The 24,304-nt window shown below is 55.7% G+C and overlaps 3 protein-coding genes across 3 annotated transcripts; 2 read left to right on the top strand and 1 right to left on the bottom strand.

Moving 5' to 3' along the window:
• The first annotated feature begins 1,085 nt into the window (after positions 1 to 1,085).
• Positions 1,086 to 19,328, top strand: P4HTM (prolyl 4-hydroxylase, transmembrane). Its single transcript, XM_063347561.1, has 9 exons — positions 1,086 to 1,401; positions 1,479 to 1,560; positions 10,831 to 11,021; positions 12,055 to 12,151; positions 14,240 to 14,402; positions 16,025 to 16,210; positions 16,640 to 16,730; positions 17,284 to 17,407; positions 19,100 to 19,328. The coding sequence occupies exons 1-9, from the start codon at positions 1,138 to 1,140 to the stop codon at positions 19,306 to 19,308; spliced, it is 1,407 nt and encodes a 468-aa protein (XP_063203631.1). The 5' UTR covers positions 1,086 to 1,137; the 3' UTR covers positions 19,309 to 19,328.
• Positions 1,595 to 10,735, bottom strand: LOC134521316 (secreted frizzled-related protein 5-like). Its single transcript, XM_063347563.1, has 4 exons — positions 8,336 to 10,735; positions 7,426 to 7,598; positions 6,431 to 6,520; positions 1,595 to 5,577 (listed from the first exon to the last, which is right to left on the bottom strand). The coding sequence occupies exons 1-4, from the start codon at positions 8,659 to 8,661 to the stop codon at positions 5,243 to 5,245; spliced, it is 924 nt and encodes a 307-aa protein (XP_063203633.1). The 5' UTR covers positions 8,662 to 10,735; the 3' UTR covers positions 1,595 to 5,242.
• Positions 19,329 to 19,368: 40 nt separating the features above from the next.
• Positions 19,369 to 24,276, top strand: WDR6 (WD repeat domain 6). Its single transcript, XM_063348187.1, has 7 exons — positions 19,369 to 19,558; positions 19,633 to 19,829; positions 19,878 to 22,033; positions 22,371 to 22,466; positions 22,666 to 22,782; positions 22,994 to 23,112; positions 23,227 to 24,276. The coding sequence occupies exons 1-7, from the start codon at positions 19,492 to 19,494 to the stop codon at positions 23,715 to 23,717; spliced, it is 3,243 nt and encodes a 1,080-aa protein (XP_063204257.1). The 5' UTR covers positions 19,369 to 19,491; the 3' UTR covers positions 23,718 to 24,276.
• Positions 24,277 to 24,304: the final 28 nt, after the last annotated feature.

Raw genomic sequence — 24,304 nt, forward strand, 5'->3', positions numbered from 1 at the left:
TGAAGTTCCTGGTTTGCGTGCGCAGATCCCGTTTCTGTGCTCTGGGAAAACAGCAGAACCGACTTCCCTGCGCAGCCCAGGCAGGTGACGCCGGTGTCGGTGTCGTACGGAAAGGCGTAGGCTCCGAGGAGAAACCTGCGAAGCACAGGGGATCGTTGGCTCTTTGTGTGAAGTGACCGACGACGCTGCTCGAGAGGCAGGTGACGGGACGGAAACAGGAGCTCTCGACACTGAGACAAGGACAGTTTTTTCCCCTCTAATAGGTACGAGGGTCATGTTCGAGTCACCAAGGGTACATGAATGTAGGTGGATAGAAAATGGCTCAGGAGCCGTTAACGCTGAGGTACAAGATTCCCTTTGGTGCGTTACTGCTACAGATGTGGAATGTTTGCTCTCTTTTTTTTTTTTTTTCCCTTTTTGCACTTGTTTCCAGCTCCTGCGCCCGCCTGACACCTCTCCATCCTTGCATCCGATTACTCTTTTGATTTCGGCTTCGCTTGTGTTTAGTGCGTTGGCTGCCTCATCTCTAACAGTCCTCAGGCTTCCCGGACTTTTACCAACAACATTATTTTTTTTTCTTTTTCTACTGACGTCGTAAACTGCATGACTGCTGCTCCGCGCCCCCGGCGAAGGCCCTGCGGACAGGGGCAGCAGGAGGTTTCTGTACTATAGTCTCGCACTCTCGATTTTAGACTTTTTAAGCGGGTGGGGTTAAAAAAAAAAAAAAAAACCAACAACAACAAAATTAAAAAATAATAGAACTTTATTTTTAAACGAGGCACTTGTTCTGCGAATTCCTTTCCTCGCCCTCCCAAGCACCGGAGAGGGGTGGTGGGAACACACACCCCTACCCCCACCACCCCCCCACCCCCGGGAGAGGGTTTTGCCGGAGGTGTGGCCTTGGTTTATTTGAAATAAATTGTGACTTTCTAACTTTTTGAGGTTTCCCGGCTCTTTTTGCGCGGGAGGGGGCGGGGGGCGCCGCGGGGGCGGGGCCAGCGCGCAACGGGGGGGCGGAGTCAGGTTCCCTGACTCCGCCCCCCCGTTGCGCGCTGGCCCCGCCCCCGCGGCGCGATGACGCAGCACGCCGTGCGGTTGCCGTGGTGACGGGCGAGGCCTGGCGGGCCGGGGGGCGCCATGGCGGCGGCGGCGGAGCGGGCGGACGGTCCCCCGCTGCCCGGCCCGCCGGGTGGCCGCCCGCGTCCCGTCTGTTCGCGGCCCTACTTCCTCGTCCTCATGGTCTTCGCCCACCTCTACGTCCTCAACGTTTTGGGGCTGCTGCTCTTCGTTCACCTCAGCGCCGGAGAGACGGGAGGGCCGCCCGCCGCTCCCCCGCCGCCGCCGCCGCCGCTGCCGCCGGCTTCTCCCGCCCGCGCCCTGCCGCGCTTGGAGGGCATCAAGGCAAGGCCGCGACGGGGGTGGTGTGGACGGGGGACCGGGGCTGCGCCGCCGCCGCTGAACCGCTGCTCTCCCCGCAGGTGGGCCACACGCAGCGGGTGGAGCTGGTGCCAGGCAGGGCCCACGCCGTGCGGACCCTCAGCCTCAAGCCGCTCCTTTTCGGTGAGTACCGGCACCGCCGACACGCTCCCCGCCCCTCCCCGGCCTCCTGTCGGGGCCTCCCCCACGGCTGGCCCGTGGGTGCCCGGAGGTTTCCGCCGCTCGCGCTGCCCTAACGGCGGGGGGGCACCGTCTGACAGCGGGTATCGGGGTGTCTGTCTCACACCCGCCGCTCTCACGCCCCATCGGGGGAGAATGACTTTTCCCGTGCTGACTTTTCCTCCCTGTGCCGCTTTACCTTGGGCCTCCCTTGAAAAAGCGGGTGATTTTGTTTAAGGTGTTTCGATACAGTATCCACAGAGGTTACATGTTCTGGGTGGCCTGTTTAGAAGGATTTGGAAGATTAACCTTTCCAGGTTTTTCAGATTCTCTTTAAAATACCATGAATAGACAGAAGATCACTGAAGAGGACCTCGGAGAAGCTGCTCAGTATTAGGAAGGGACAAGAGATGCCCAAACTTTTGGTAATAAATGATGATAAAGCAATTTAGCGTCGATGTTTCAGTGCTGAGGAAATAAGTAACAGAACTGATAGACTTAGTGTCTTCCACCATTCTGCGTCCTGTTCTAGATTTATCTTTATTTCTGGCTGCTCTGCTACACAACCCCATGACATCCGTCTTTCAGATATTTTAAAACCTTCTTTACCGTTCTGTGGTTTTTGCTCAGGCTGGTAAAGTCTCATTAATTGAACTCTGTGTTATGGAAATCCACTGAGAATACAAAAATTAATTTTTTGGAACAGATAATTACAAAATTCCTACTACTGCAAGGTCAGAAGACCTGTTGTCTCTGAAAAGCTAGCATTGAGAGCCTTCCTTAGATGCTTTCTCAATAATATAAGAGGGGTTTTTTTCTGATTCCAAGTAGACTATACATACTGAAAGTCTGCCCATAAATCAGATAGGTTTCTTATTAAACTCCTTTAATGCAAAAAAGTATCTGGAAGAAATATACAAAGTTCTTCTTTCATTTCTACATAGGTGGTACTCATGGTTTGCAAATTTCTAAGTGGATTTCTGTCTGACATTCAGTAAACAGACACACTAACCTGGAACTGATATCCCACAGCATTCGCAAAGCTGGCATCATTACCAGAACCACGGTCTGGGGCAATTGCTCTGCTTTTCACTTGGGAAAAACTCCTGTTTCCACTTTCTCTGCCCTGCTGGTGCTGCTTAAGTGACAGGCCTGCAAGGAGGGTGCCGAAGTTGAGAAAAGGCAGGTTTGTCCCAGCAGCACTAATCCCACAACTTTCAGCTTATCACTCTGGTACCTCCATGGTTTCTGAGGGAAGCTTTGCTCCCTGAGGACGGTATCATGGGCAGCGCCGGACATTCATCATTTGAGATGCCACCCGAGTCTCTTCTCCTTTGTCCTCTGATAGGGAGTCCCTTAATTTAGAAACTGCAAGTTGCAAGACAGCTCTTATCTCCCGGATGAACCTGCCAGGAGCCCGCTCTGACTTTAAAAGACTTCCAGAGACTTCTCTATCTGTGCAAACAGTAACAATCTAAACTGGTTTTAAAAACCTGATTTATTGCATCTCTGGTGTTTAAATTAGTGGAAGTGTGTATTGAACTGGGTTGTGTTACAAACCCAGAAGTTGCTAGCAAAGAAGGACTCTTGAATTTCTGGGGATTTTACTGAAGACAAAGTGTTGCGGTATGTGAGAGCCAATTTAAGGAAATAAGTGGTTGGTCTCTGATCTTTGCTTTCAGCAGAACAGGCTGTAGTGGGACTCCAGCAGCAGACGGCTCGTTAATGATTTAATGTGAGCTCAGTGCTTTGGAGCATGGCACTGGGCACCATAGGGGAACTTGCGGTTTGTTTTTTAAATGTGGGTAAGTCATCCGCATTGGACCCAAGTGTATTCCGTGGAGCTCTGAAAAAGTCCCTGCCCTATTTTTTTCCCCCCTCTGGCTACGAGACATCATTTCTAAAGCTTGTAAGTCAGACCATCTGTGCACTTTTTAGTTAGGAAACACTAGTAATCAAATAATCCTATTAATGGAAAACAAGTATCAGACAAAGCCTTTTCAACCTTCAGAGCTTTTATGTGTTCTGTTGTGTTTTCCAAACGCAGTCTGTTCAGAAGATACTGCCATTGCAGGGACCACCTGGCAGCGGATTCTGTGGATTGGGCGGCAGTTTGCAAGACAAGGCGGCGGGGAGGAATAAAAATAGGAAATCTCACTGTGTTTTTCTTCTGAGCCTCAGGGAATAGAAGTAATCACTGCACAAATGTCAGGGCGCAGCTGAATTTCAGTGTAAGCGTCTGAGTGGTTGTCTGAGCCCACGCTGAATCTGAAGAGATCTCATCATGGGTTGTTGGTGTGCTTTACGAGCACAGGGAGGCAATGTGTCTCCATCAAACCGGGTGGCTGTCTCCACAACCAAGACTGCAGGCGTCATGAACAAGGCTGAGTGCGTTTCATCCAAAAGCTGTTTTCTCCCTTATTTGAATCCCAAGTTGAATCCACCATAGAAAACTATCCACTGACAGTGCTTTGTTAGGTAGTATAAATCAGACTTGTTTTCTCATTTGGGGATTTGCTGGTTTCTGCTCTGTCGTCTGGAGGGTAGAACTATAGCTGTGTTTACCCCAGAGGGAATTACAGTCCCTGCTTCCTTGGGTGAGAGAGTGAGCTGCAGAGAATTTGGTGAGACTGAGTTTTGCCACCTTTTCTCTCTTCCTTGCGTGCAGGGGGAAGGCCAGACAGATGCATCATGTTTCTTCCTCCCCCCCGTATCAGAATGGCAAGTATCTCCTGCTCTGCTGTGGTCGGGGCTCACCTCTGAGTCCCAAGCAAAGCTGCTGTTGCACACCAAAGCAGAGGTTTAACCGGCTGACGTCCCACTCCTGCTCTGCTCTTTCTCAAGGCTTTTGTGCTGTCTTTGGTAGTTCCCCAGTTATCAGAATCTTCTGATCCAAATTGAATTTCTGATGTTAAAAAATGGTTTTCCCTGTTATGCAGAAGCCCTCAGCTGTCTTTGTGCCTTTCCTGCTGCAGAACAGCCGTTTCCTTTTGTGTGTGAGGATGCTCATCAAGTCTTAGCGCAGCAAGCTGAAGGGACAGCCTGAGTGACTGCTCAAGAGCAGAGTTTAGCACTCCTTTTTTTTAAGGGGCCGGGCATTGCTTGCGTGGGTTCCTCTCCCCCTTAATTTACCTTGGACTGTTTAAAAGTAAAGTATTTGCTCCATTACATAAAAAAGCATCAGTTAGCAGTCAGGGAGGCTTTCATGTAATCCCTCTGGACAGAAAGCAAGCAGGCACTTGGGCAGCATCAATGTCTCAGGGACAAATAATGAAGCTGAAATGGCTATCAGCTGTGATGAAGAGAACTAGAAGGAACTGTTATGACAGGTCTCTTCCAGATTGTGCTCGCCTGCGGACGCCTGCGGAGTTCAGTTCAGTTTTGTTGTGACGTTGGATGTGACACGAAGCTGTCCATTGCAAGTCCTGGATCTGCAGAGCCTTGCAAGAGGAATATGTTAAATCTGCATCCTTAAGCTCTGTCTCAGTAGAACAGGGGTCTGTAATGAGGTCCTATCTGTGGACTATGACTGCTTTGAATCACCTAAAAATATTGTTTGTACATCTCCAAAACACCGACTGCCAGGGAAAGGAGTTTTCTAGCCATAGGGAAGGGAGCAGTTTCTTATTGTTGGAATTGAGATTTTTCAGACCTTCCGGCCAGCCTGTTCAGGGCAGCGGTGATGTTTCCACCTCCGCACCGCCTGGTGCAGGTTCCTGTTCTTCTTCTGCCAGGCATAGGCCTTGTTCACCACCACTTTGTCACTCTGTACTTCACCGCTTACAACAAAGACCCCTGCGTGAGTGCCTCTCATGATGTTGTGGACACACGTAGCATCTATGTCCAGCCACTGCTGGAGCCTGGCGGGGATTTCGGTTCTGAGGAGCGGGCCGTGCTTCAGGACCTCCACTCTGGAGGGGTCCAGGTCGAAGTCCGAGATGGTGGTGGTTGTGTTCTTCCTCAGGATTCGGATTTTCACTGCTGCAGGGGTTGGAAAAAGCTGTTAGTTCTGTTTACTTTTCATAGCTCTTACCTGCCTAAAGACACAGCCAACGCTTTCTTGCTGTTTCTGTAATGTGGTGACGCATCCATCCAAGCTCTTGTAATTGCCATGAATTTGTAAAAGTTCTCATTTGAAGTTAGTTTCCGGTGTTGAACACCATTATTCTCACTATGCTTTTCTCGTGAGAGTGGCAAAGGCGTATCAGTGCTGCTGCATGGGCGGAAACCCTCTAGCAAGCAGGGGTGAGAGCAAGTCTGGTCTCATGCAAAATACTTGATTTTTCTCTGAGCTGGGATTTCAGGAAGTGACATGACTGCCAGCAGCCCTGAATTTTTAACTTTTTTTTTTTTTCATGAAGGTTGCGTGCCTGAATTCAGGACAGTATCTTGAAAACTTCCTGCCGGCTGGTTGACCAGAGCCAGTTCTGCCACCTGCTTGGGGTAGGGGAGGGAGAGTCGCATTATTAGAACAACGGTCCTGAAGTTTGAAACAGCTAATGTGGAGTTTGCTGAGGGTTTTTTATACGGGCATTGATTGAAATGTTGCTCTCCAAAGGAAAACCAGAGTAGTGCTTATATTTATCAGCCACGGACCAAAATCAAATCAGAGACCACAGAAATAAATCAGTTCTTCACCTTCGGTGCTGCCTGGAGCTGCGCCCTCCTGCTACCTAACAGGTGAGTAGGGACCTGAAAATCTCTGTGATCTGCTGTAAAAGCTGCAGTTCCTCCAAGTCAGTTTGTTATGGCAAAGCCATTTTCTATCTGTGCTGCTGCTTGGCTGCTGGAGGGAACAGCAGCAACTGAACGGAGGAGGAGGAGGGTTACTCACCAAAATCATTGGCGCAGAGGTTTTCAAGGATCTCCCTGGCAGTGCTGGCCTCCTCAAGCTCACAATCCTTGCAGCTGGCTCGGGGTACTGCTGCAACAGAAATTTGGTTATAATACCCTTGTCAAGCGTCACTGGAAAAGACGTAATGCAATTTTGAGATCTGCGAGTGGTGGCTTGCTGTTTCGATGTGGTGCTTCCTCCTGAGCTGCCCAGTCCCTGGAGAGACAGCTTAGCCTGCCAGGGTGGGAACTGTTAAGCTCTCCTTTCTGTGGCTGGGGCAGACCTGCTTGTCGTGCTTTGTTTAGGCTTGGGTGTGTTGCTGCATGTTAAAGCAGCAGTGAAAATGCTTACTGAAGATCTCCTAGTTTGGATGAAACAGTAATGCCATTGGTATGGCCAGGCTCCATCAATGATGCTGAAATGAGGCGTCTGTTCTCCCCTTAACTGCTCTCAAATCTCCCCCAGTGTTCATCACTATCTGGGTGTTTAATTTAGTCTTAAAGATTTTTTTCTTGTGTAACTCATGTCTGCAAGAGGCTTATGCCCCTTTGTTGTGTTTCCTAATGTTTAAAGAGAAGGCTTGCAAAACATTTCTCTTTGCATGTTTTTAAACCCTGGACACAGCTGAAAGATGAGGGCTGCAGCTCCTCAGCTCTGCTGGAAGCACATCTCATCGCCTGGAGCCTGCACACCAGGAGCTCTCACGCTGTGACTGAGCATTAGGCTTTTACAGCAATTCCTTCCCCCTGCCCCAAACCCTGCCTGCTCTGATGGCACCCAGGGAGCTCATGAATACAGTAGAGAGGGGAACAAGCTGCAGTCAATGTTACACTAATTTTCTAGACGTGGTGGAGTTCCCAGAGAGAACGAAATTAAGATTTCTACATAATTTTTGTAAATTATGGCTTAAAACCAGAAGCATTAGGAACACGAAGAAGAAACAGGCTTTCAGGGTTACATACGGGAAAACATATGAGTTAAAAAAAACCCCTTACTTCTCCTGCTCGATGAATTTTCATCCATGGAGACTGCTGCGATGCACAGTTCATGATCCGCAGGGAACTTGTTGCAGTTGAGGATTTCGGGCCAGGGGTAGCCGTAACAAGCCATGACGGGTGCGCAGCTTCTCTTGACGGCTTCGCAGAGGCTGCGGCAGGGGTAGATGAGCCTGGGGAGGGGACAGGGGTTGCAGTACCTCTGGACTCACGGCAGCAGGCTGAGGGTTAAGCTCTGGCACCGCGCACTGTAGTGCTAGCAAGGGCTTTTTTGGGGGCTTTGATGTCTTTTGAATATTCATGCCCAGGAGGCAAATGAGGACTTTCTGAGGATGGGAGGGATGAGGCCATTCGATACAGGTTGCTGCCAGAAGCCCTGCCTCTGTCCAGGGATCTTCTCTATTTGTGCAAAGCCTCCTTGCCTTTACAGGTGCCTAATTAAATACCTGATTTCCTTAGCAGCTCTGTCCTTTGACGGCTGCACCTCAGAACTGACGATTCCTCCCTGGTGCTGGCACTGTCGGGCTGAGGAAGCCCTTGTGTGGTCAGGGCAGGAGCCGGGAAAGGGGGCTGCAGGGGAGGTGGGAGGTGAAGCCTGTGGGTGCCAGCAGCTGCTGCGGCGTGCGAGGGGCGCAGCCGGGGAGACAGCAGCAGTGCCTGGGGTGGGAGAGCAGGGAAATCCAGAGGAGGGAACATAATGCTTCTGTTCCTGCAAGATTAAATGCTCCTGTTTCACTGTCAGAGGGAAGGTCCCTGCTGGGTAATCCAATTGCCCCTTGCTGAGGGGGGCAGCATGGCTTCTTGGGGACTGTGCTGAGATTTCGCGCGTTTTCTCTCGGGAAGCAAATGCAGTTGTGCTGTTGGAGAGTGTTACTTGCTACAGTTGAAATAATTTGTAAAAACATCTTACCTGTCCAAGCAGATTGGTGCAAAGAGGGAGCAGAGGAAAATCCTTGCGTCTGGGTGGCACTCCCTGGCCAGCAAGGGCAGCCAGCTGGAAGACTGCTGGATCACTTCTGTCATGGTCTCGTGCTCCAGCAGGTTAGGAATCCTCATCTCGGAGTAGCCGATGTCATAGCACAAGGCCATGCGGAGTGGAATGGGCGTGCAGCTGGAGGATCTCCTCAGGTAGCTTGCCCAGGCTCCTGGAGAGCCCCAGAGCAGCAGACGTGCCAGGAGACCCAGTAGCCATGGGCCACCCGATCTCGAGGCTTGCCTGCGGTGGGCTGTGACCATGCTCGGAGCAAGCTGGGAGTGGACGAATGGGCAGCGCACCCTGGACTGAGCTGCTCCCGACTGCAGGATGCCTTTTATAGCCTAAGAGCCACCTCTCTGTCAATCCATCCTCATTAAGCGCGGCCCTTTCAGAGCCCTCATGGGGAAGACAATGCTCCAATTTTCGTTTGCCAGCGGCCCTGATTGTTTGGATTTTAGCAGGGGTTTGGCTTAGATCAGCAGGTGTGGAAATGAGGGCAGTTGGGGAGGGATGAATGACTTGGCCCATGTGTCTTGGGGCTCTTTCAGCCGAGATTGAATCTCTGTTTGACACCAGTGCTCCAACCCATCCCCTTTCTCTTGCTCCAGGATTAGTCATTATTTCATAAACCCCAATGTTTTCCTCTCTTTTGTTTTTTGTAAAAGCAATCAAGTGTTGCTCAAAGTCAATTAGGAGGCATTTGTTTAGCTGGATCTATTGTTGAGCGGGCAGAGAGATAGGATGGTCTCACAGCCAGAAGTTAACCGTTTCAGAGAGCTGAGGGTAGAGAGGAACTAATTTGCAGCTGTGGAGCCAGGCTGTTTGCAGATGGGATTGGCAGCGCTTAGCTGGAAACCCCCTCACCTTGCAACCTGCGTGACAGAGCGTGCTTTCCGGTTAACAGAATTTTTACTTCATTACGAAATCCCGTTACTACCGCTGAAGAGTGGGATTGTCCTTCCTCCAGCATGTAATTAAGATTCCAGAAGCCATCATTATTGTAGCCCAGTTTGGGGAACTGGAAATACTGGGGGCGTTGCTTGCCAGAGCGTACGGTTCATTCGGACCTGGTGCTGTGCCATGAGGTTCAAACCAGCCAGCGGAAGCTCCGGCTCTGCAGCGTCCTCTGGCACAAGGACCCTGCGCTGCCTGTGGCGGAAATTGTTTCCTTGGAGGGTGTTACGGATGCAGCCGGCTGCATTGTGTGTCTGGGGCTTCCCAGGAACATCTCATTCTCTCCAGCGCTAGTTCTGGTCTGTACTTAGCAAGAAGCCAACTGCTTATTGACAGTTTGAGCTGATGGGGTTGATTTAAGGTCATGGAAGTAATTAACAATTTTTTTTTCCCCCCGCTGGCTTTGAGGATTGCTGCTGTAGTGGAGATGTAATGTGTCCTTGGCACATACCTGCAGGAGCTCTAGGGGGCTGCGATTTGGAGAGCAGGACCTTTGGCCCAAGAGCACTTAAACCTGTCCTGCTTTGGTGGTTTTTTCTTTCCCTCTTCAAAAAGTCTCAGCAGCTGGTAACAAGGTCACCGTAGCAGTGACAGACGTCTACCAGAAGAATCTTCTCAACCTGCTGGGCCACAGTGTAACTGTGCTGTGGAGCAGGACCTCGCCAGCACTTTGCAAGTGTGTGCCCAGTGCACCAAGCAGTTAGAAATCTCATCGCCTCATAGCTGTCGGTGGATTTCTCTGCATTTAAATTTGCTTGCGATCCTGGTGTTTCCTGATTGCTGCAAAGGAAAGCGGGTGATACCGGGATGCTACCTGGGTGTGGAGCGTGGCATCCACCATGTGCAGTGTCTTCCCCTTTAATATTGCATTTGAAGACCGTTTTAGTGGGGGATAAAGGGAATGAGTGGGAATAAGCTTGGAAGTTGCCTCCTCACTGTTTGAGTTTCACAGGAGAGCACTGTGCCACGTTCTCCTGAAAGGCGTTGCTTTTGTTCAAAGTGCTGTCCTCTCCACGTGACAGCAAGGAAGCCTGAAACCCTGGCCATCACTGCTGCCCACCGTAAAGGTTTTGGCCTCCCTTCCTGTAAAGCAGCAGTTCCCAGACTGTGATCCACATGTCACCTTTGAAGTGATAATATATGGTGATATGCATGTGTTTGTTCACTCCTTTGTCCATTGTGGTATCTGCGAGAGAGTTTAAAGGCTTGACCCCTGGATCCAAACATTTAGGAACTGCTGCTGTAAAAATACCCGCTTCCAGCAGCTCAGGTGTGTGGTGTGTGCTCTTTGAGAGCTCTTCTTTTAGAAAGGTGGATGTGTTTGAATGTACCAAACTTAGGTAGAGTCTAAATTCCCCCCCACCTCTTTTTTTTTTTTTTTTTTTTCTTTCTTTCTTCCGAGTGGCCTGCCATCAGTATGGGGTCCCGCTGTAACAGTTCCTCAGTCTCTGTTGCTGCTCACACTTTTGCTGCAGAAATTCCCAACTTCCTGACGGAGGAAGAGTGCAAGCTCATCGTCCATCTGGCACAGCTGAAGGGGCTGCAGAAGAGCCAGATCCTACCAACAGATGACTACGAGGAAGCCATGGAAATGATAGAAATCAGCCAGATGGACATTTTCAATCTGCTGGACCACAATCAGGATGGGCAGCTGCAGCTCAAAGAGGTAGAGTGTGGGACAGACCCGGAGAGGTTTGCTGGGGGACCCTCTGGCAGGTCCCCTCCTCAGATGGTCTCTTGATTACTGTTGTGCTTGGGTAGGGACAGACCCCAGTATACACCAATCAGTTTTTGTTTAATTTTATGTCTCAAGACTTAAGCTGACCTTCAGCATGGAAGTTTCTGGGGAAATGTGCAGCAGTTGTCATGCTATTGGGAGGCAGAAACAGTCCTTGGCAGGAGATGTGTGTTTTGAACATGCTGGGTGAAAAGTCCCTTTTGCTGTGGGTTTCCTCTTGCTGGGTGTCCTGGGGAAGTGAGTTTGTAGCGTAGGCGCTGCTTTGTGCAGCCTGTGGGGACTGACTGTGTTCAGTTGGCCAGACATCAGCAAAGCCACCCCTATAATGACCCTGGAGAGGGATAATGAGCACCGTGTCCACAGCCCTCCAGCACCCTTGCCTTGTATGGCAGGGTGCCTCGGGGCAGGCGCTGGCAGTTCAAGGATGTCCCTCCCCAGGCTCCCTTTTCAGGTGGGGCTGGGGGTGTGTAATGTCCTGTGGGCAGCAAGTGTTGTGGAGTATGGGGAACTGTGCCAGGGACAACTGTGCAAGGATCCTTTCTCTGGAGGTCAGAGCCTGCTGAGAGCTCTCCAGGATACTGCATCTCTCTGTCCACATGGAAAGGAAGCGTTTTGTTCCAAGCTCTTATCTTGGGCAAGTAAAAGCATTCACTTTTATCATTAATAGCTTTACTTTCCCTTCAAGAGAAAGAGCTGTGGCCCCTCCACTTCAGGACTGGTTAACCGAGTCCCAGCAGTCGTTTGCCATGACCTAAACTGGAAATAACAGCGTGCATCAGCCACACACTGTGTGTGGCTGCCAGATGATTCCCCCTCCAATCTTCTTTCTGCAGAGACGTGCTGATGCCTGGCTGGCCGATGCTCTGCAGAGGAGAGCCCGCCAGGCCTCAAGCAGGGGATCTGCAGGGTTTCCTTAGTATGAGAAACCAGTGCCTGGTATTGATCCATTTCTGAATTTCAGGTGTTGACCCACACACGGCTTGGGAACGGCAGGTGGATGACCCCTGAAAACATCCGGGAGATGTACACTGCAGTCAAGGCTGATCCTGATGGGAACGGTAAGAGCAGCTCCATGGCAAGCCCTTTGCCCTCAGCAGGCTGGACTCCTCGCCCAGCCATGCGGGGCAGAGCAAGAGCCAGGTCCCTGCCTAGGCCTCTTTCTCTGGCTGTGTTCTTCAAAGGAAAATAATGCTGCTTCAGAGACCTTCACAGAAAAGTAAAATCAGTGTGAACCTCTCATCGGAGCACTCCTGCCCCTTCATCACCAGTCTAGCAGCAGACTAGTTCCACCGCCTGGGCTTGGATATTGCGGAAGCAGGACCAGAACAAGACTCTGCACTCCCTCTCCCCTGTCAGACCTGCCTTAGTTTGTGCCACAATGTCACAGGGTGCACTTCTGCTCCTGTGGTCTGAGAGATGGCTCTGGCTCTGACTATGTAGCTCTTGTTATCTGGGCTGCAGGTTTTAAGGTGCACCCCTCCTGCTTTCAGGGAGACTTCTGCAGCAGGCTGGGAGCGCCGCAGCACTGTCGGGGGAGGGCAGTGTAAGCAGAGGTGAGGGTGGTCTTGTTGGTCAGCCTTTGTTGCTGACCCCCCATCTCTGCCGCTGCAAACTCACTGTATTCCATGAGGCCACTTCTGCACTTCCTGCCCCTGGTCTTCCGAGGGCTCCTGCTGGTCCGGACACGCACTCTAACCTCTGCTGCTCTAATTAGAGTGCCCTCAATTAAGCAACTTTCCATTTCCTAATCAAATTAAGTGAACGCACAGGCTCTGCGTGCTCTTTTCCAGTGACCTGGCGTTGAGAGCTGCCCAGGAGGAGCTGGTTTGGTGTTGAAGCTCTATCCATGTGAATGCCTACATATCCGGAGGGCACCCCGTGCCCCGCTCCTCCAGGCTGGTGGCATTCTTGGCAGGGTTAGGAGCGTATGACCGAGTCCTCAGTGGCTTTTCCACTGTTCTGGACATTAACAAATGAAAGGTCCTGTTAAAGTGCTCTTGGCAGGACCATGGCTCCAGAGAGCTGCTTCCCCCCGTTGTTAGATTGGTACGTGACACTGAGAGACCAGGTCGCAACCTGGATGTGGCACTGCATCATCGAAGACTGTGTGGAGTAAGGGGAAGTGGGGACAGAAAGACACTAGAAATAATAATGGTCTGGATAATTTGGTCACAACCACAGGCACCTGAGGAACTGTCCCAGGCTGACCCTGGTGGCTGTCCCTTCCTCCTGCCGGAGGGTGCTGTGTGCTCGGGGAGCAGACCTGGCACCACAGCAGCACTGGGTTTGCTGCCTGAGCGAGCTCCACTCGCAGCCCACAGCGGCTGCTGGCTGCCGGGCAGCACGCTGCAGCGCTCCTTATGCTCCAGTCCCGGGGACCTGATCCTCAGTGCGGGGCTTCCTTCTCCAGAAAGGGGCAACAACAAATATGAGGATTTTTCTGAAGCCGACAAAGGCAAAAGTCCATCCCTTGCCGAGTCCAGTTGAGTGCAAACAAGAAATACCTGTTTTAGTAGAAACCACTTGTTACCTATCACTTTTCTGTTATTTCTACTTACGCAAGATCATACTCTGTTGTATTTCTCACTCATGTTTTACAATTACACAAATGCGGAGGAATGCACCACTTGTTTTGGGTTTGGCTTTTTTAACTTACCATGCAAGGTCTTGTAGAAAATGCAGTCTGAGGTGTCCCACTGTGCTCTTAAACGTGTCTATTTAAATACATAAGTAACAAGCCCCAAGGCATCAGGTGGCACAGGCTTTTTTCGCTGCGGCATTGCCTGTGTTAGAACCGCAGTGGCTGTTTCTCTCTTTTGACGGATTGGTTTGTGTATTTGAGGAGCTTTTCAAAGTTCAGAATGGTATTTTGCCTGTCCCAGTGCTGACCTTGCACAGCAGCTAACGGTTCACTTTTGCAGGTTGCTGTCTTCTCTCGACTCCACTAAAGGTGAGAGCATTGCTGGGGCCCGTAACCCTGCGCTCGCGGGGTGCAGCCCGTGGTGGGCACAGTGGGGGACCCTGAATGGAGTTTGTTTGAGGAAGGCAGTTTCTGCAGTGCCCTCAGCTGGTGGTTTCTCCGACTGCAGGACGCTAAGAACTATTACCTGCACCAGAGTCAGCTGGATTTTCCTCTCTTCCTGTAGGTGTGCTGAGTTTGGAGGAGTTCAAACAACTAAATATCCGTGATTTCCACAAGTACATGGGAAGCCAGAAAGTGAAGATGAGTGACTTGGTGCGCAACAGCCAGCACACCTGGCTGTACCAGGGCGAGGGGGCACACCAGGTGATGAGAGCCATACGCCAAAGGTAAGGGCCAGGCAGCCGGGCGGTTGGGTTTGTGTGGGCACGAGGACCACCTGTGCTGGGAGAGGCAGTGGCAGACGTGCTGATATTCACACTTCCTAATTGCGTGAAAGTCTTTGGAGTATAAAGAGCAATGAACACAGACACGGAATGGGGAGAGGAGGTTTTCATTAGAACAAGAATTTGTATTGTCCCATGGAAAAGGAAAAAGAAAAATCAAACCTTTCAGCGTCTCCATTCACTTTTGGGAACAGCCCTATAAAACCAAGAAGACTTGGCATTATATGAAATAATTCATTCTAATTAGTAAATGAGCTTACTGGGAGAAACTGCCCGTTTCCAATGCTGTCTGGGTGCCAGTAGTTACTGTCATTTTCTTTAGTTACTCATGCATTTCACTGAAATCTGTCTTAGCTGTTCAGAGCTGACTTTTTAACAAGCACAACTTCATCTCAAGTAAGATGAGTTAGTTTAATGCTCCAAGCACACGTATTGCGGGGCAGCTCACGGCAGACAGGAGAACCTCTTACCTTTCCTTTCATGTCAGATTTGGTACTGGGAAGCGTCAAACCCATCACACTGGCCAAATCGTTTATCTGTGGTGAGTTTCGGATAATTGGCTGGAGACTCTTGTTCTTGTGGTGCTGGTCCTCGCCCAGGATATGGGTGGGTGAAATCTGTCCCGAGGCTTGAAAATGGCTGTTGGCCACTCCTTTTCTTCAGTACATTCCAGAGGGAGAATGGGGTCGCATATTGCCTTGATTAGAGCAGACTGTGGCTGCCACCTTCTCCGTGCCAGCTAGCCAGCACACACAGGCATCGGCATACTACTTTTACAGTCTTCAGCTGGACAGTGTTACGAGGACATGAAGACATAGCACTGAAGGAGGCTGTTACCATCGTCCCTGGGACCATGCGGTGCCTGGGGAGGAGCTTTGACATCCTGCCTGGGTGCCACGTTCCCCTTGCGCTTGCCCGGAGGGCATCATCAGTCTGAATTCTCAGAGCTCTGAGTGTTCTTTGGCAGGTCTCAAGAGGTACCTGCTTGCCTTGGGGATGATCTCAGATGTAGCAGCGGAAAAATCCCAGAGCAGGAGGGTTCCGGTCTCCTTGATCACTTCCCGTGCCCCTCTGCCCTGGGGGGAGCCTGCTGAAAAGGCAACAGGGAAAGGTGAGTTAGGTGACAAGAATATTCCTAGAGCTAGTCTCTCGTTCACTCTCAGCAGGGGCCCTGTGCTTTGCTGACTGTCCCCGAGGTCCGTAGGTGGTGTGCAGGAGTCCAGAGAAGCGATGAGATGGCACATGAAGGCTCCAGGGACACACACAGAAGGGATCTTGCTGAGCAATCAAAGTCTTCCTGAGCGCAGTCCTGATGGAGATGCACCCTTCGGTTTTGTTTTGGTTTTTTTATTAACCTTGACGAGGACTTTCTGAGCTGATGCTGATGGTCCAACAGATCTGTAAGGACCTAGTTATCTCTTGATATGCTTGCTGCAGCCCATCCGTCTCTCCGGTCTGTTGGGGAAGGGGGTTATCTTTCTCTGGATTTATCCGGTGCTTGGGAGTAGTGGCTGACCAGGGTGATGGTGCTTTCCCCTCACCTGCTCTGCACTCCTCTTCCCCAGGGTAATGCGCCTGACTCGCTTGCCCCCTGAGATTGTGGAGCACAGCGAGCCCCTCCAGGTTGTGCGGTACGACCAAGGAGGGCACTACCATGCCCACATGGACAGTGGCCCCGTCTTCCCCGAGACTGCCTGCAGCCACACCAAGCTGGTCGCCAATGAAAGCGCTGCCTTTGAGACCTCCTGCCGGTAAGGTCTGCTTTGGCACAACCTGGAACGTGTTAGAGAAGAGGTGTGGAGAGCTGTTTGCCTCACCTCGCGTGGGGCTTGGCGCTCAGGTTGTGGGCTCGCAAACCAGCTCTGGAGATCGCTGGCATGAAGGGGGTTGAAGGGGGAGATGGGTGATTCCTTTGGGTACGCGTGAAGAGGGCAGAGTCGTTCTGCAGAACTGCTGGACCATCCCCACCAGAGGCTAGAAACACACTCTCAAGGTTGCGGGAGGGGATTTTCTTTGTTGTCCTGGTCTTGTCCTTGGAGAAAATGTGATGATGTAAATCACTTGTCTTGTGATGTCTTGGAGGAACCGCTGTGTGTATGGTGGAGGGGCAGGGTATGGACAGCCCCGCTGCATCCCCTCCTGATCCAGTTGTGTCCCCTGACAGCCACTCTGTCTTGCAGGTATGTGACAGTGCTGTTCTACCTGAACAACGTGACTGGGGGAGGCGAAACAGTCTTTCCTATAGCTGATAACAGGACATACGAAGAGATGGTAAATGAATTTTGCTTACATGTTACTCCGGGGGATTTTGAGTCCCTCTTTGAACGTCTTTATTCGCTGTGGCTGCAGAAGGGGTCTGGTGTGTGAGGTTGGTGGACGTTAACCTTCGTAGCTAGAACATGGGGAACCTGTGTCCCTCTGAGGCCAAGGGAAGAGGCGCAGGGCTTTGACACCTGCACCTCTCCCCGCTCAGAGGCGTGAGGAGCGGTCTGTTGGTCGTGCTGCCATAACACGGGTCCTGCTCGCTTCTCTCTGGGCAGGTTTCCTCAGACTAAATCTTGGCAGGAGGTATGTTGTGCTCCTGTCATGTGACATGTTAAAGGAATGGGTGGCTGCTCAGAACCAGGTCATGGACCTCCAGGGGGGCTGAAACTGGCTGCTCCGGGTGGGTTGTGAAAGCCTGGCCCTGCCCAGCGTCAGCCTTGAGCTGTTCCTGTGGAGCGTTCAGGCAAAGGGCAGGATGACGGCTGGCAGCGGAGGCAGCCCAGTGCGTGCACTTCATTCCAGCCCCATTTGCGACACCTTCTCTGTGGTTTCTTGCCAGTCTTTGATCCAGAACGACGTTGACCTGCGAGATACTCGGAAAAACTGCGACAAGGGCAATTTGCGAGTGAAACCTCAGCAAGGCACTGCTGTCTTCTGGTACAACTACCTGTCAGATGGAGAAGGTGTGGTCCTGTTTCAAGACTCGGGTCTTGGGAGGGGTAGGACTGCAGGAGGTGACAGCCGTGATCTTCTTGTGGTGGCTGGGAGCTCAGAAGAGAGTCAAAGGGTGGTAGCTGCCTGCTAGTGGGAACTGTAGAGCCTACTTGTCACCAGCTGGGTAGGAGCTTCCTGACTCTGAAAGGCCTTTGTTTACAGGCAGTAGGTCAGTGGCTCCTGATGCCTTTGGGGGACGGGAGTAGCTAGCAAACAAAGACCTTGGCTGCACTAGCCATCGCCAGCTGCCTCCCATCCCGCTGTGCGAGCTGAAACTCCTGCTGGAACTTGGTCTGCAATTGAAAATGTTTCACTGATGTGGTGTTGCCCAAAGGGGTGGGGAGGGGAGGTAGACAAAGGCACGGCCATCAGCTCTGCAGCACAGGGAGGCATGGCCCGCCCCGCGCGAGGCTCTGCCGTGCTTGGGGCCGACTCCTGCTTTATGGCTCAGCCGCAGCGTGATGAGATGTGTCCTTGGGGCTGTTTTTCTCATAAAGTGCAGCGCGGTTTTCTCTGACAGCCAGGCTGGGGGATTGACATGAATCTTCCAGGCTGCTGGTGAGTATGACTCCAGAGTGCTTTGACAGCAGATTTTGAGCAGTGGTGGGAGGAAGAAGTATGGCATCCCAGCTCCCCTGGGAGCAGCCCATGTTTCCATCTCCAGAAAATCCACAGAGGAGGTCAGAAGACCAGCATTTGGGCTGTTGGATGATAATATCAAGACCATCAGTCTCCTGTAAGAAGAGCCCTGTTGTGTTTTTATGAGCAAATTGTTCCTAAATGGAAGGCGGCTGCCGATGCAAGTCTGACACAGAAAAAACGTAGTACCTCTGTAAAGAGAGGATCATTTAGAACTGCTGAAATCCAACCTCTAATATGGCCGAGAGCCTCTGACTTCCATGGGCCTTCTAGCAGCAGCACCTGCCTCTTCCATGCCAGCCTCCGCTTTTGGGAATCAGAGAATGGTTTAGGCTGGAAGGGACCTTAAAGATCTTCTAGTTCCAGCCCCAGGGCAGGGACACCTCCCACCAGAGCAGGCTGCTCCAAGCCTCTTCCAGCCTGGCCTCAAACACCTCCAGGGATGGGGCATCCACAGCTTTTCTGGGCAACCTTGTGCCAGTGTCTCACCACCCTCATAGTGAAATATTTCTTTCTGATATCTAATCTAAATCTCCCCTCTTCCAGTTTGAAGCCATTAACCCTCATCCTTGTAAAAAGTCCCTCTCCAGCTTTCTTGTAAGCGCTCTTCAGATACTGGAAGGCTGCTATAGGGTCTCCCTGGAGCCTTCTTTTCTCCAGGCTGAACAACCCCAACTCTCTCAGCTTGTCTTCGTAGGAGAGGTGCTCCAGCCCTCTGATCATCTCCGTGGCCTCCTCTGGACCTACTCCAGAGAAGGAGCTGAGAAACAGCAGCTGTGGTGCAGAATGTGAGAGCCCCTTGTGCTGGGTGGAGATGAGCATTTTGTATTTGGGAACCTCATAGGTGCTAGGGTGGGATGGCACCAAGATGGAGAGGCGCCGGGAGCGGCCAAGTCCTGCAAGCTGTCACTGAGCTACAACCCAAGCGGGAGCTGCGGGCGGGGGAGCGGGTGCCTTTCCTTGGGGTGCCGCAGCACTCCTCCCTGCTTCTTAATGGTTTGTCTGTTTTTTTTGTTCGGCAGGCTGGGTGGGGGAGCTGGATGACTTTGCCCTGCACGGGGGCTGCCTGGTCACCCAAGGCACCAAGTGGATTGCCAACAACTGGATCAACGTGGACCCCAACCGCCGCCGGCAGCAGCAGTTCCAGCAGGAGATGGAGCGCTACGCGGGGGCCGGGCCGGGCGAGTGGACAGTGGATAAAGCCTACAGCGGGGTGCACCTGGAGCTGTAGGGAAGGGGACGGAGGAGGGGGGGACAGGGGGGCGACAGGAGTGGCGGCGGGCCCGACCGCGCGCACGTGGCCTTTTCCCGCGCTGGGCGGGGGGGGCGGGGCCGCGTCGCGCGCCAATAAAGGGTGGAGCGAGAGGGGCGGTGCCTCCGCGTGCTCTCGGGGCGGGGGGTGGGACGCACCAAGATGGAGTCGGCGGCGCTGGTGGCGCCGGTAACGGCGCTGGAGTTCGCGGGGGACGTGCTGCTGGCGGGTGAGCCTGGGGCCGGGGCCGGGGCGGGCGGCGGGGCCGGTGGCGGCGGCGGCGGCTGACGCGATGTCCCGCAGGCACGGGCCCGGAGGTGGCGGCGTTCCGGCTGAGCGGCGGCGGGCCGGCGGCGGCGGCGGGCCGGCGGATCGTGCTGCGTGAGGCCAGCGTGCAGGGGCTGCGGGCCGAGCCCGGCCCCGGCCCGGTGGTGCGAGTGGCGGCCTTCGGCGGGCGCTGGCTGGCGGTGCTGGCGGTGCGGGGCGGCGGGGGGCGGCTGGCGGCCTGCGGCGGCGGCGGGGCGCGGGACGTGGGGGCGCGGGTGTGGGAGGCGCGGTGGGCGGCGGGCGGGCGGCTGGCGCTGGCGCTGGGCGGCGGGAGCGTGGGGCTGTACGAGTGGCGGGGCGGCGGGCGCTGGCTGCGGCGGGCCAGCTGCGGCGGGGCCGGGGCGCTGCGCTGCGCCGCGCTGGCGGGCACGGGCTGGGGGCGGCTGGCGCTGGCGGCCGGGACGGCGGCGGGGGCCGTGGTGGTGTGGCGGGCGGCGGCCGCGGCGGCCCCGCGGCGGCGGCTGCTCGGGCACCGGGGAGCGGTGCTGGCGCTCTGCTACTCGGCGCCGCGGGGGCTGCTGGCCTCCGCCTCCGAGGACCGTAGCGTGCGGCTGTGGGCGGTGGGCGAGCTGGGCGACGGGGACGGGGACGGCTCCTGCCTGCTGGTGTGCTACGGGCACGGGGCGCGGGTGGCCGCCGTGGGGCTGCGGGGACCGTGCCCGGTCAGCGCCGGGGAGGACGGCGCCTGCCTGGAGTGGGACGGCGGCGGCGGGGTGCGGTGGGCGCGGCGGGGACACCGCGGGGCCCTGCGCGCCCTGGCCCTGAAAGCCGCCGGCGGCCGCCTCGCCACCGGTGGCGACGACGGTGGTGTCCGGCTCTGGCAGCCCCGGCGGGCGGCCCCGGCGGTGGCGGCGGCGCTGGGGGCCCCGGACCGGCCGCGGGCCGTGCTGCTGGGGGGGCCGCGGCGGGTGCTGGCCCTGGGCGAGGCGGGAGGGCTGGCGGCGTACGAGGCGGCGGCGGGGCGGTGGGTGCCGGTGCTGCCCGCCCCCGCCGCCGGCGGGTCCCGCGGGGTGCTGGCGGCCGCCCCCCTGCCCGGCGGGGACGAGGCGCTCTGCGCCCTGGGTGGCGGCGACGGGCGCCTCCTCCTCTTCGCCCTGGGTCACCCCGGGGCCGTTGCCGAGCTGAGGCCGTTCGAGGGGGCCGTGCGCGGGCTGGGCTGGGCCCCCCGCCCCGGGCAGCCCCCCAACACCGTCGCCCTCCTGGCCTCTGGGCCCGACGGGGAGATGCTCTGGCTGGACGTCACCCACTGCCCCAGGCAGGCACCCCGGGTGCAGCTGAGGGGACGGTACCTGCTGCCGCCCTGCAAGCAGCGCTGGCACACCTGCGCGGCCTTCCTGCCCCAGGGGGGGCTCCTGGTCTGCGGGGATCGCCGGGGCTCCCTCCTCCTCTTCCCTTGCAGCAGCTCCCCAGGGCAAGCTGTGGAAAGCACCAGCATCACCAATGGTGGCACCGACTTAGTTGACAAAGACTCCGGCAGCGAGTTGGAGCCCTCTTGCTTGTTGCACAAAGAGGCTCTTCCCCTTGAGGCCCCGGTGTCCATGCTTTTTGGGCTCCACGGGAAGACGGGGGTGACCTCAGTGGCCTGCCATAAGGGCTACATCTACAGCACTGGCCGGGACGGTGTCTATCGCCAGCTCTGCCTGCAGGGCCAGCAGCTGGAGGTCCTGCGGAAGCACAGGCCCTGCAAAGGGCTGCAGTGGATCGAGGAGCTGCGCTTCACCCCAGACGGGGACCTGCTCATACTGGGCTTTCATGCTGACAACTTTGTGGTGTGGAGCAGCAGGACTGGTGAGAACCTCCACTGCATCCCCTGCGGCGGAGGGCACCGCTCCTGGAGCTACTGGAGCAGCCCCTCGGCCGAGGCCTTCGCTTTCATCAAGTGTGGGGACGTGATGCTGTACAACCGTGAGGCTGAGCCCTGCGAGCAGCAGGTGCTCCTGGCGTCCCTGCATGGGCGGGAGATCGCCTGCGTGCGGCGCCTGGGGGCGGTGGAGGTGCTTGGCCATGCCACCCTTAACGTCTTTGTCACTGGCAGCGAGGACACCACGGCCTGTGTCCTGGCGCTCAGCGAGCATTCTCGGGCAGCCGTACCCCTCGCCCGGCTCAGCGACCACATTTCAAGCGTGAGGGCACTGGCGCTGGCCGGCCCCACTGGACCTGGTGACAAGGGCTTCGGTGACAAGGGTTTGTCTGCCTTGCTCTTCTCTGCGGGTGGCCGGGCGCAGATTGAGTGCTACCGGCTACTGTGTACTGGGGACCCAGCCTCCGAGAGTGCTGTGGCCTGCCAAGTCATCCATGTGGCCTCTCACCGGCTGGATGAGCACTGGGAGCGGAAGAAGAACAGGCACAAGCTCGTCAAGATGGACCCGGAGACGAGGTGATGCTCAGGAACTGCCTGAGGCAGGGTTAGCAGTGACCACGATCCGGGAGGGTGCTGGGAAAGGCGCTGGGGTCTCCGCTCTGTGCAGCTGTGGGCTCAGCTGAGGCAGAAGGAGCTGGTGTGGCTTCATGTGCTCATCCGTGGTGTCGTGTGCCCAGTGGCTGGGCCTCAAGGGCTCTTCAGAGTTAGGGAAAGGCTCAATCTTTCCTCATGCCTCTTCCAAGTGCTTGTAGCCGTGTCGTGTGTGGGGCTCGGGCTGCTCTGCTGGGCCACCTGCCTCCCTGGGGCCACAGGTGTCACCGAGGTGTTAGTAAGCATCATGTGTTTGCTGCAGGTACATGTCCCTCTCGGTCGTGCCTGGGACCAGCACTGAGCAGCTGCCAACACCCTGGAAGTTCCTGGCTGCTGCCTGCAGCGATGCATCGGTCCGGTGAGGAGCCATCGTGGGGCCTGGCAGGGAGAGCGGAGCTGGGGCTGGCGATGGGAGCAGAGCAGGCTCGCAGGGGAAGCTGCGGCCATGGATGTGGCCGGCTCTGAGCCGGGAGCAGGATGGCGTGTGGTGGAAAGTGGGGGCAGAGGCACCAGGAGCCCCCTTCTCCCATGGCCGACTGCCCTCTGCTCCATCACAGGGTCTTTGGGCTGCTGGAGGCCGCCCGGAAGCTGGTGCTGGTGGCGGAGTCGTTTCACCACCAGCGCTGCGTGCTGAAGGTGGAGGCGTTCCTGCACGTGCGGGCAGGAGGGGAGAGGTGAGCACCGAATGCTGCGCTGCAGCCGCTGGGGCCCTGGGGAGGGGTGTTCATCCTTGCAGGGACGGCAGCTGGCAGCTCAGCAGGTGGAGGGAAGGGAGATCTCGGTCTGCGGGGGTGGTTCTGCCGCTTCCCCAGATCTCAGTGGGGGCGCTTGGGGCTGCCCACCACAGGGCTGTGGCCGGAGGCTCCCCCAACACCTCCCTTCTAGGAGGCACCTCCTGTGCAGTGCGGCCACCGATGGCAGCATCGCCTTCTGGGACATCACCAGCCCCATTGCGGACGCGGCAGATGCCCTGCGCCGAGCGGAGGGAGAGATGCAGCCCCTGGGTGGGTGCAGCTGATGGTGGTTCCTCTTTTTCCTGAGAGAGGCCACGCTGGTGTCTACTCTCTTCCCTTCAACCAAGGTGAGAATCACTCTCCTGACTGAGCCTGTTTTCCCAGCCCTGGGCGCCCCGCTGCTCACCATCATGGCCCACAGCTGCGGTGTGAACAGCCTCCACGTCCATGAGACACCAGAGGGACGGTACCTGGTGGCCAGTGGCAGTGACGACGGCTCCATCCACGTCTGCCTGCTGGAGGTGGCGCTGGGCAGGGGCGAGGGCTCAGCAGGGACCTGCCTGCGTGTCCTGGAGCGGGTGGCCAGGCCCTGCGCCCACGCCGCCCACGTCACGGGGATCCGGGTGCTGCGGCCGGACCTGCTGCTCTCCGCCTCGGTGGACCAGCGCCTGACGCTGTGGCGCCGGGGCCCAGGTGGGCTGGACGCTCTCAGCACCACCTTCTTCCACGTGCCCGACCTGGCCGAGGTGGACTGCTGGGAGGTGGGGGAGGCCGGGGGGGAGCTCCACTACTACTGCGTGCTCTGCGGGCAGGGGCTGGAGATGCTGCGCGGCACAGCCCCCCTGGAGACCCCTCCACAGGAGGCTCCACACTAACGGGGCAGGCGTGTGCAGCACACCCGGCTCCCTGCCTGCCTGGGGAGGGTACCCTGCCCCTCTGCTCTGCCCCTCACCGCAGCCCCTGTCCCAGCCTGCCTGATGATGGGTCCCCTGTTGAGGGGACGGGCGTGTTTGGCTCTTTTGGGGACAGCACAGCCACATCTGCGGTGCCCAAGGCTGGTGAACTTGGGGGCAAAGGCAGATGTACCCCATTCCTGGACCAGCCTGTGGTCCCCCAAGCAATAAAGGAGTGGGGACATCAGCCCACCCTGCCCAGGAGAAGTTCCTTCTCCCCAAGGTGTGAGGGACCCGTGTACAGGCTTTCTAGCCCTGGTCCCTGAAAGGAACCTGCTTGGGAGGGCGCTGAGCGCTGTGCCCAGCCCTGGGGGCTCAAGGGCAGCAGGAGGCCAAGACCAGCGGGGCACTGGTGTGGCATGTGGCCGGCTGCAGCCTTGTGCTGCTGCCCTGTGTGACAGCCCTGTCCCTGCGGTGCTGGGGACTCTGCTGAGCGGGGACATTGACCCTCTGCAGCAGCACCCTGCAGGGCGAGGGGCAGCAGCCCAAGGTGTGTCACGCGTCTGCGC

This window comes from Chroicocephalus ridibundus, chromosome 10 (genome assembly GCF_963924245.1).
Source record: "Chroicocephalus ridibundus chromosome 10, bChrRid1.1, whole genome shotgun sequence".
NCBI lineage: Eukaryota > Metazoa > Chordata > Aves > Charadriiformes > Laridae > Chroicocephalus > Chroicocephalus ridibundus.

What these genes read in the sequence shown, in the direction of transcription:
- WDR6 (XM_063348187.1), top strand. Translation starts at nt 19,492, where the DNA reads ATGGAGTCGGCGGCGCTGGTGGCGCCGGTAACGGCGCTGGAGTTCGCG. An exon ending in AAGATGGACCCGGAGACGAG is followed by an intron (nt 22,034 to 22,370) that starts GTGATGCTCAGG and finishes TGTTTGCTGCAG; the next exon opens with GTACATGTCCCTCTCGGTCG. An exon ending in GTGCGGGCAGGAGGGGAGAG is followed by an intron (nt 22,783 to 22,993) that starts GTGAGCACCGAA and finishes CCTCCCTTCTAG; the next exon opens with GAGGCACCTCCTGTGCAGTG.
- LOC134521316 (XM_063347563.1), bottom strand. Translation starts at nt 8,661, where the DNA reads ATGGTCACAGCCCACCGCAGGCAAGCCTCGAGATCGGGTGGCCCATGG. An exon ending in AAATTCATCGAGCAGGAGAA is followed by an intron (nt 6,521 to 7,425) that starts GTAAGGGGTTTT and finishes TTTCTGTTGCAG; the next exon opens with CAGTACCCCGAGCCAGCTGC. An exon ending in CCTCTGCGCCAATGATTTTG is followed by an intron (nt 5,578 to 6,430) that starts GTGAGTAACCCT and finishes CAACCCCTGCAG; the next exon opens with CAGTGAAAATCCGAATCCTG.
- P4HTM (XM_063347561.1), top strand. Translation starts at nt 1,138, where the DNA reads ATGGCGGCGGCGGCGGAGCGGGCGGACGGTCCCCCGCTGCCCGGCCCG. An exon ending in ATGAGAGCCATACGCCAAAG is followed by an intron (nt 14,403 to 16,024) that starts GTAAGGGCCAGG and finishes CCTCTTCCCCAG; the next exon opens with GGTAATGCGCCTGACTCGCT. An exon ending in GCCTTTGAGACCTCCTGCCG is followed by an intron (nt 16,211 to 16,639) that starts GTAAGGTCTGCT and finishes TCTGTCTTGCAG; the next exon opens with GTATGTGACAGTGCTGTTCT.